This window comes from Morone saxatilis, unplaced genomic scaffold (assembly GCF_004916995.1).
Source record: "Morone saxatilis isolate NCDOM2014 unplaced genomic scaffold, NCSU_SB_2.0 Contig17, whole genome shotgun sequence".
In the NCBI taxonomy this organism is placed as follows: Eukaryota; Metazoa; Chordata; class Actinopteri; family Moronidae; genus Morone; species Morone saxatilis.
The window spans coordinates 11,673,920-11,684,732 of record NW_023339729.1 but is presented as its reverse complement, the minus strand read 5'-3'; the positions used below and the strand labels follow the sequence as shown (position 1 = coordinate 11,684,732).

Here is a 10,813-nt window from a genome sequence, read left to right as displayed (position 1 = left end):
GTGTGTGTGCGTGTGCGCGTGTGCACTAACCCCAGCAGCAGAGACACGAGGAGCAGACAGGCTGCTGTTTAATAGATTACAAGGGAACATGGCGACCCATCGATCTTATCCCCTCCACACACACACATATGCACTCAGTGGCTCGTCCTATCCCAGAATTCAGTGGTGTAAGGTTACAACGAGGAAGCAGAAGCACTGCAGAGTTTTTGTTTTTTTTCTTTGTACTTAGTATAATTTCTTAATGCTTTGGAAATATTGTCTTTGTTACACTAATGCCAATAAAGCAAATTGAACGGAGGCAGAGAGAGCACTCAGGTTTTTGAACCTTCTGATGTTTGGACGTCATTAATTTTTTGATTAAAGGGGAATACAGATATTTTTCAACATGGGTCTTATTTTGACAAACGTATTCATGTAAAATTTAAGTTATTTCAGAGGCTCGTGCTGATTGCTCTAATATACATTGTTTTGCCGGTGCCATTTTTTCCCAAATCTCCATCCACCATCACCGTCTTATTTGATTTATTAAGAAAACACTTAAATGTTTCTTTTCAAATGTTTAAAATCCATCGCTAAATTCATGTAAACCAGTTTTTTGTCATCGTGCAATAACACTAAGACATCATTGTAGTTGCAGTGAACCGCGTCTTTTTGATGAGTTAAACTTACAATTTAGTGAAAAACACCAGCTTGTGCATCACTGAAGATCTTTGTCATTCTCAGTGGTAGGGAAGTTTATGAAGTTAACAATTGCATTGAAAATATGAATATTGAATATAAAAGTTATGTATCAAACTTAAATGTAAATTTTTTTTATTGAACTTACAGTATTATTATTTTAGGAATTATGCATGACTTATATATTTTTTAAATTAACAAATAAAAAAGTAATATACCCCGTGCAGTGCTCTAAAGTTTGAGAAACATTTATTTATTATAAGAACTCTACTGACTGACATTGAAAACGGATTCTTCTGCTTAATCATTGCTGCTTTTAAGGTTTAACCATCGCACACACACGCACACACTCTCACAGAGTAATAACTTAATATGCGGCAGGCGTCCGTGTTTTTAATTTCTTCACTCTCTTTACTCCTAATTACATTCTGGCTGGCAGTTCGCTGCCACTTTGCTGTGCACTGCCAGTAGAGCAGCTTGTACTGTAGCTCAGTAGAGTAGAAGCCGGCGTCCCGCAGGTACATGTACATGTTTGTCTTTTAACTGTTGTTCACTGTCTGCAGCACAGACCCATGGTGGCATCGTTCAGATAGAAGTATAACGTAGACACTCAGAATTACCTGATTTGGCATTTTGTGTGTTTGGTGTTGCTTTCTGTGTTCAGTCAGGGACCTAAAGTGGTAATAGTATCTGCAGCTGCCATTGTTTTTGTCTGTTCAGCTGTAAAGTTAGTGTACTGCTGCTAGTGTTAGTTTCTCAAAACAATGAATCCACAGTTTTATAGTTGCTTCTTTCACAATGTAAGCTAATTGGGGGAAAGAGGTGTTTAGTGGCCCCTGTGCATCATGGGTTGGATGCCATTGCTGTAATTACATGGTTGGGCTCTTCCTGGGGGCTTGTCACAGACCAATGTCATTAAACACATCTCTCTCTATGACACACAATGATGCAAATGCATTTATGACACCTGGATACTTACTCCAAGCTGCAAATAAAGCCACTGCATTCATCAAATCACTAATATTAATACAAAGGAGAAACCTTGTGTATGTAATTTCTGATGGTTGGCTAACCAATTTTACACTGGCAATTTTCTACCACACCTGTGAACCAACAGTGTAGATAATGAAGGCTGAAGAGCTCCAGTCCACAGCAGCTACTTGTCCTAAATTGATTAAAATTGAAGTTGAGTGACTGTCTGTGTTGTAGCACAGGGTTCTTTTAATAAAAACATATTTATATGCCACTACATTTTGTCCAGTGGGATCTGTAAGGCTTAGATGCACTGCTCGATTTTGTGCCTGACTCACTGTTAGAGAAGCAACGCTGCGGCGTGAAATTCTGCCACTATCACTCATGTTTTAATTTCAAGTAGGTCAAGTAAAGTTGAGAAAGTGTATTTCTGATGGGCTTCATACAGTACCACACGCACAAACTATTTATCCCTAAGTTGAACATGTACAGTTTAGTTTTTAGTCATACGCTGCCCAAGATATTTTGCACACCATTTGACTGCATATTTCATATAGTGTATATATTTTTCATTAGTGTTATATTTTCTATTATATTTTGTGATTCTTTAATGTACTTTTACACTTCTGTACTTTTTGCACTACATTCCCCAATGCTGCTGTTTCTTATTTGAACATCTTATCTCATCTTATCTTAGTGCTTCCTCTCTTTTAGAGATATCAGAGGAAAGTAGAGATAAGGATCACTGTTCTAATTTGTAGTTAATAGTTGATGGTTTTCAATTTATTTCAATGAGATTCCATCAGAAAAAAGCCGGATCGTCTGGCAAAAAAGTTAACCCTAATTCAACTTTTGCCGTGACACAGTGTGTCAGTGTCAGCTAGCTGCTGTGTTGGCCTGTTACATATTTGCAGGCACACAGTCCAGGTAGATTGCTTTATAACGTTACCACAGATTTGGATGCGATGGAGCATGAAATGATGATTTCCCAGATATGTAAAGTTCTGTCTTACAGCTACAGACCACTGTTCAGTGTTTTGCTATCCGATTACCCTTCAAACTCATGGATCTATTACTCAAACTGGCCTTCCTGGCAGAGACGGTGACACAGCAAAATTTTGCTCACAGGAACAAAGTATCCCACTGGGAGCTGAGCTTGTGCCAAGTTAAGCCCAGCGGCTCCTGTTTTTGTGCCCTCTGTCTCTCCGGGCTTGTAGTTCTTGATCAATGCTGTTTTGGCTTTATCTGTCCGTCAGACTGTCGGTTCTATAGTTGTAAACCATATCGTTTCACAGATGCTATTTTTATTTCAACGTGTTGATTAATAATTGATCGCGAAAGTATGTTCGCCGACTCTTTGGTGCTCATCACTCGGCTGGATTCTCACACTGGAGGCTCATGCTGACATGCTCAGTGAAACGCGTTTCTGTGTTTGGATGACAACATCATTTGATCTGCTCTCAGGGCCGCTACGGCTCTGCTGACTGCGCGTGTTGCAGTCTTCGTGGCTGTGTGTAAGGGAGTGACGAATAATATCAGTGATGTTATCATGGTCTCTGTGTGAATGCGATGAATGTAAAGTGGGTTAAAAGTTCTTCTCATTGATGTGAAGAGTTCTCCTCTGCAGTAAAAAATGGTCCGATGTCAGTGACAGACACTCGGCTGCAGCTTCTGTTGGTGTAAGATTTCTTAAAGATGAGGTCACCCAGCCACCATTTTCTAAACTTGTTCTCTTTTTCTTTTACAGCTGAAACTTGAAGATCGATCTATTGTCATTAGAGACATTGTGCGACGAAACAATTCTAATGTAAGTGGAGTCCTTTTTCACTCTCCTTTTCACTTCACCGCTCATTCTGTCCGGATTTTTTTTTTTCAATCAGCGCTCTCTCTTTGTCAGTCGTGTCACTCTTCACCGCTCTGCTGCCTCAGACATGACTGGAATATTGTTGTAGGTCAACACTTACAAAGGACTAAGAGGAGACTTTTTCTGTTAAAGCACCCACCTGCTACCAGCTTGAATATAAATACAATATTAAACACTGATTTTTTTTTTTAGGTTAAAATACAAATCTTTTTATTGTTTACATACCATCACGAGTGACGCTTGTGGACATCAGGAAAGTTAAAAAAGAATACAAGCAATACCCAAGTGTTCGATATATATTGATAGACTGGATATTGTATCAGTGATGATAATTAATATGACTATAGGTTGAACTTGTGTTTGTTACATTACAGGACAACCAGTGTGGTATTGTGACCAACATTGACATCGAGTGTGCAGTGAAACTAGTGGGAACAAACTGTGTTCTGTATCCAGTTAATAGCAAAGACCTGCAGCACATCTGGGTAAGAAAGTGACATTTTACTGAAGGGTTTTAATACTCAATATATTCAAATAACTGTATGGGAACATTTCATTTCACCAGTTCATCATTTAATTAAAGACCTTTCCTAAAAAGAACTGTATCATTTGGAAGTCATTATATATCTACTGAGTGATGAGTTCAAGTTACAAAAATCAGATTCCACAAACTGTTTCAACAAATGCCTGCTAACGGTCTCTGCATTGTTTTGTCTAATAATTAATACCAAATTCTATTGTTCTATTTTTTAATTACTCGCATTTAGTAAGAATTAACATCAAATGTGATTTAAAAATGTTTCTTAATCTGTGCATAGCCTGTTATTATATATTATAATGTGTATATAAGTGTTTCATTGCATTGTTTAGGAGTATGTTTGAGTAATCACAAATGATGAACACAAAATTATCAATCAACAGTATTTTGCTAAATGGCTTGAAAAGGTCATTTAGTGTTCAGATCAGCAGCAGATGATTCACTTCAGTCATTGCTGGTCTAGAAAAATGTAACTTCTGCAACTTGAAACTAACAGATTTTTTCCTGTTCACTGTGTTCTGTCTAGTCTTTTATGTACGGCGACTACATTGCCTACGACTTCTGGCTGGGGAAAGTGTATGACCTGACTAATCACATCATCCTTAAGCTCTCCAATGGAGCCAGGTAGACTGTGTGTGTGTGTGTGTGTACGTGTGATTATACAGCGTGTACTGTGACCATGTTGGAATCTGTTGGAAGGTGTCTGCACGCTGGCACACATTCATCGTTGCCAAATCCGGTGCGTGTCACCTGATTGTCTCTCTGTCTTTGTCTTCCTCCAGGTGCTCGATGAGTGTGGAGGACGGTGCCAAGCTTTACGACGTCTGTCCACATGTCAGTGATTCGGTATGTAGCCACAAGCTCTTATCTTACCTCAGGTACATCCAGCCTGGACAGAACATCTGTTAGTCAGGGGTCAGATTCTTTTACAAGAGCAGACTGCCGACATAAATGGCTCTTTCTTTCTAATGTGATTATATACTGAGTGTAATATCCATCCTCTGCTACGTGTGTAGGCCTAGTTTATGTGATGGCAACAAAAGGAAGTATTGTAAGCATTTATTTAGAACTTAAACATTATTTCTATTTTGCATTTTAGACTGTAGTTTAACTTTATAAAATAATACATATTTTTTTGTTTTATTGACAGGTTGGTGTTGCAACATGTCTGCTACAATGTTTGATAATGGGATTTTAGGCTCATTATTTTCAGAAAATTCTGTAGTGTAGTACTGAATTACTATTAAAAATGACAGTTTTGACAGTGAGTTTAATGTGCAGAAATGTCAATGTGTTGTCAAATTTGACACCCTATTGCTATTCACATGACTTATTTTACATCATGTGATATTTTTATAGTTGTACATGTTGAATGTGATGCATTTTTTGTTACCTTTAACAGCTGATAGATAATCAACATCATTTCCAACTGTGTTTGCTCTTCAGGGTCTGTTCTTCGATGAGGCGTACGGTTTCTACCCAGGCCAGGTCCTGATTGGGCCGGCCAAAGTCTTCTCTAATGTACAGTGGCTGTCAGGAGTCAAACCTGTCCTCAGCAGGAAGTGCAAGTTCAGGGTGGTGGTAGAAGAGGTAAGACGATGATGATGGTCCTTTCTTTTAACACCCGTCGTCCTTTCACTGCAGCATCCTTATTGTAGTGAGAGAGAACAACCTGTTTAGTTATCTTATCAGTGAATGATCACTTCCTGCTGTGTACTGTACTAGAACAGTTCTCATTATGAGTAATTGTGACTGACTGCAAATCCAGCTTTCTTAATGTAGCACAAGATTATACAGTTTGGTAAGACAGGGTAATGCTCTTTTTCTTTTTCATTTATTCATTTATTCATTTATTCATTTATCAGAGTTCAAACTTCCTTTACTGTATTTTATGGGCTGAGTGTGTGGTCCAGCTCTGCAAATCATGCTGTGCACAAAAGCTTTTTTTCTCTTTTTTAACAACAAACTGTATTGGAGTCAGATACTTGAATAAATTGTGGTTTATTTTAGTTGTGTAATCTTAAATTGTCTAAATGGTCTCTGTGGTGTCATTGCGCTGTTCTCAGGTAAAAGTGGTAGAACTGAAGGTGACGTGGATCACCAAGAGCTACTCTCCCAAAGGTTCTGACAGCGTCTATCCTCCTCCCTCCACCATCACACAGGAGAATCTCTGCAGGTCAGTCCAAATATTGATTGATTAATTGATTGATTTAGGTTACATGTGAACTTTGTTTATCTTTGATTGTGCTTGTGATTATGGTCCTACACAGCGCTTTCATTGGTAGAATATTTAGGTGTCAGGTGCTAGAATTGAGGTCCAGTATCAACAAATTCAGAATAAATACAAACAGATACTGTATCCTGTTGTCCGTGGGGTAATGTTACTCTACTGTTTGATTTTAGGGTGAGACGTTTAGGATACTATGACCACACCCAGAGGCAGCTGGGAGAGAGGGCACTATATGTGTTCCCGGCTAAAGGGGACGCCACGCGCATCACTTGTGAAGGACCCGAGGGTGCCCCAGTCCTTCCTGAAGACCCCGTGGCCAGAAAGGTGTGAATAAAATGTTATTTATTTATCTGTCTAGGTGAGTATAGATTTAACTGTGCTCTTTTACGGGAAATGAAGAACTTGTTACCTGTTTTAGAAATGTAGGTGGATACAGCCTGTTATCCCCTCGGGAGCTTATTAACTGTTAAAATCACCTGTTTTACACAAGAATTGAATGAACAGGAGATGATCACAGTGCCAAGGTTATTTTAAGAAAGTTGTACGGTGGATATCCCTCAGTATGGCAGAGACTGTGTGTGCTCGAAAACTACGAGGCATTTTCTGATCATCTTCAAACTCTCACTCTGTGTGTGTGTATTTGTGTGTGTGCATGTGTCTCCTGCAGTTGAAAAGGATGTTCAAGAAGGATTTGGGGAAGAAGACAGAGAATGCAGACACACAAGGTGACACTCTTCAGAGGAATGCACACACACACACACTTCTTCTTTCCAGTGTTGTCGGTTTTTATCTCCATCGCAAAACTCTAATGCTGAAGAATTTCACTCAACTGAAAATAGATGCGCGAATCAACACTACAACACGCGCTTTAATTTTAAATATAGCCTGACTGATGCATAGGCTGGAAAGTTATTGGTCAGAGTGAAAAGGTTGCTCCTCTTCCTCTATACTTGACCCTGTTTCCCCACATTAACAGTATTCTTTTCTGTGATAAATCATTAATTCAAATCCGGTTTTGCGGTTAATCTATTATTTTATCAGTCAGGTCACACAAAAAGCATGAGTTTGTATAAGTTGTGTAGTTGTTAGTTCATAAGGTTGTGTTCCCTTGAATGTGCTTATTTCATTAGCTTTAGATTCTTGTAACTTTTAATTATCTTAGACGACAAATGACTTTTAATTACAGTAGTTTAAATTTAAATTTGATCTTGTAAATCTCTTCGGTGCAATTAATCTGTCGATGAATGCTGCACTGGTCATCACATAATTAGTCATTAGTCTAAGATAATTCAAAAAGATTATAATTTTCAAAAAGTTTCTGCAAGAAAGTCTTTACTATTAGTAAGACAGAAGTGAGAGCAAGTGCAAATTACTTTTGGTTTTAAATACATTTTTTATGAATGAGAGGGAATGAAATATATTTTCTCGCTCGCTCGCTCGCTCGCACGCACGCACGCACACACACACACAGTCACAGCACTTAATCATTTATCATTGTCAGAAAAGTGAGCATTATTTTTTTGCTTACATATTCCCTAAAGTAGCTGAGAACTTGTGTCTCCATGCAAAGCAGAATCAGAATTCCTCCTGTTCCTGAGAGACACGTCAGTCCTTCAGTACTTTCCACAAATGGGGCTCAGCACAGAAAGTACGCACTAATTGGAAATTGTGCTGAAGTGCAGCACACTCGAGCAGAGAAATAGATCTGTCTGCATGAGCCAGGAAAATAGAGAATGGCTGTGCTTGTCTTTGTAAAGCCCTAGCAAAATAAAAACCTGAAGCACTTTCATTATCAACAACTCAGCAATGAGAGTGATAAAGAAATATAATATATTTATTATATTGTTTCCACTTCTGAATTATTGTGTTTAATATATACTCTATTTCATCTTCTGTTCAAATTTTTCATTTTAATTATCCATGCAACGATACCTTAAATACAAATCCTAATTTGTCCTCCTCTGTTTTACCTCTTACCAGGTGAGCACAAATCTGAGCAGACGGACTCGTCTCATTCCAACAACAACGGCCCTGTGGTTCCTATCCAGAACCCTCTGGACCCCCAGAACACCAACGACGCCTTGGCTGAACACGGCGAACAGGACGCTGACGATGAGGCTGCAGAAGACACTGACGATACCAGGTCTGTTAACATTTTAGTTATTTGTTTTAAAATGTCAGTGACATGTCGGGGACACAAAAGCATGAGCTTCTTTGAAGTATCATGTGATCTGATGCAATAACTCTGAAACTCTTGTGGAGAGTTAATGTGCAGATTCTGTGCCTGAGGGGTGACGTAGTATAAGGTTTTCTGGTGGAGTGAAATATATAAAAATGTGTTTGGGTGGACAAAATAACAGTTTATAAAGATTATATAGTATAATATGGACTGCAATTAACTAGTATTTCCATTATTAATTAATCATGTGATTCCTTTCTTGTTTAATTGACTATGAAATCTCAGAAAATAGCCATTTAATTATAATTTTCCAGATGACATATTTAAGATTCCTTTTTTTATCCGATCATAAGCACAAAAACCCAAAGATGTTCAGCTTACCATATATGACAAAGAAAAGCATCAAAGAAGTAAATGTTTTTACTGTGGCAGAGCTTCATCAGCTAGGGCAGCCACATTTGTTGTCGCTCGTTGTCAGTGTGTTTTATCCTACTGTTGTACTGACTTAATTTTTACAAAACAAATAACCTTGCCTCTACACCAGGCTTGCAGTAGTTATGGCTAATTATTTTGCTTGTTGAAATTTACCCAGATTGGTTGTAGAAGTGCAGTTTAAATCTAATAATGTTAGTCTCTCATTGTTGTTTTTGCTTGGTTAAGTCTGATTTGCAATATTAATGAAGCTGAGCCCCTTGTTCTTAATGAAATCCATTTCATGAGAGTGTTTGTGTGTGACGGAGAGAGGGAGATGTGAGACTGTAACACACTTTAATTAGGTTTATGTTTAATTACACTTTTTTTATGAGTGAAATATGGGATATAGTTAAACAGGTTAATTATTCCCTCAAATAAAAGCGATGGAAATGCGTTTTGTCAGTTTGGCAAGCAAAGGCTGATACTTGGCTGAGAGCCGTCCCTGCAGCGTTTTCTTAAAGTTCCAGTTGGTTCAGAGTCAAAAATGACCACTGAGCTGAATCATCATCTCTTAAACACAACCTCAATAAAAAGTGAACATTAAAAGGCTCATAAATGTAGTATTTACAGCAGAGCTATTGCGCTGGATTTCACAAAATCTTTCATGTCTATATTTCCTCCTGTATGTCTTCATCCTATTGTCCTAAAAGATAAACTTCAGATATTTCTATATTAAGCCCAGCCTTTCTTGCTGTAGTGTAAATTAAAGCTTTAACAACTCATCAGTTGATGACAGAAAACGAATCAGCAAAATGTTTTTTCAGCAAAATTGACAAAAATTCTCTGGTTTTGAGTTACAGTGCACATTTGCTGTTTTTTTTTTTTTTTTGTCTTCTGTGGTTTAAAATGGAATATTTGGACTGATGGTTGGACAGAACAAGTCATTTGAAAATATTTCCTCTGAGAATTTTTATAGACCAATTATTGATCCATATATAAGTATGTGAGATGTATCAGTTAACTTGCGACTGTAACCCCGGTTGCAGCTCTTTGACGTCATCGGCCAGCTCCACAGCCTCCTCTCAGAGCGGCGGTCTGGGAACCAACCGGAAGAAGAGCATCCCGCTCTCCATACGTAACCTGAAGAGGAAGCATAAGAAGAAGAGGACCAAGTTTTCCCGCGAGTTCAAGCCTGGGGACCGGTGGGTTAACACTAGTACACAGAACTCCATTGTTGTTGTTGCTTCTGCTGCTTTGTATCTTCAATCATTCGTCTTTGATTCTCTTTTATAACTTCATCCATTCATATTGTTTTCATTTCATACTGCCAGTACGTCGGTCAGACTGTTTCTGTAGTGACTCATCAGACACTGTGGTGACCAGTGATTGGTCCAGTGTTTTTTTAAAAAGATCTCGGGAGCCACTTAAGTGTTTTGACATTTGACTCTGACGAGTCTGGTAATGGTGCTTCCTACACATTTAGTCCTCTCCCCTGCAGCTGTATCGGGAACTTGATGTAAAAATTAGACCGACTGCTTACCCTGGAAAAACTGACAACACTGCGTCTGTGTGTCCCTCCAACGTCTCTTTTGTTTGTCAGAGGGCTCATGTCTCGATCTGTCGGACGATGACACTGGAGCCCAGCAGCAGCCGCACACAGAAAGCCTTTCAGTGCACTGATGGTGTCATTTCCTCAACCGCACACTGCCCCACTCATCCTCAGCTTACAAAACAGACTTCACACACTGTCTGTTGCTGTTTTTTTTACTGCACCTAGCAAACCACAATGCTGCAGATATTCTGGTCTGCCAAAACAAAACCACATGTTCAATTAGAAGATGCTTAAGTCATATTTTTTACAAATAAGTGCTGCTCCTCTGTTTTTGATCTATTACCTTGATGATGTTATTGCTAAACAGCATTTTGTGTGTGTGTGTG

General features: G+C 38.6%; 1 protein-coding gene across 1 annotated transcript in view; it reads left to right on the top strand.

The window, feature by feature from the left end:
- ube2o (ubiquitin-conjugating enzyme E2O) overlaps positions 1 to 10,813 on the top strand; it is a 33,907-nt gene that overhangs the window by 11,855 nt on the left and 11,239 nt on the right. The window contains 10 exon segments of the mRNA XM_035660652.1: positions 3,398 to 3,457; positions 3,889 to 3,999; positions 4,579 to 4,676; positions 4,835 to 4,898; positions 5,499 to 5,642; positions 6,119 to 6,228; positions 6,456 to 6,606; positions 6,950 to 7,007; positions 8,263 to 8,425; positions 9,922 to 10,077. Of these exon segments, the coding sequence (XP_035516545.1) occupies positions 3,398 to 3,457; positions 3,889 to 3,999; positions 4,579 to 4,676; positions 4,835 to 4,898; positions 5,499 to 5,642; positions 6,119 to 6,228; positions 6,456 to 6,606; positions 6,950 to 7,007; positions 8,263 to 8,425; positions 9,922 to 10,077 (1,115 nt within the window).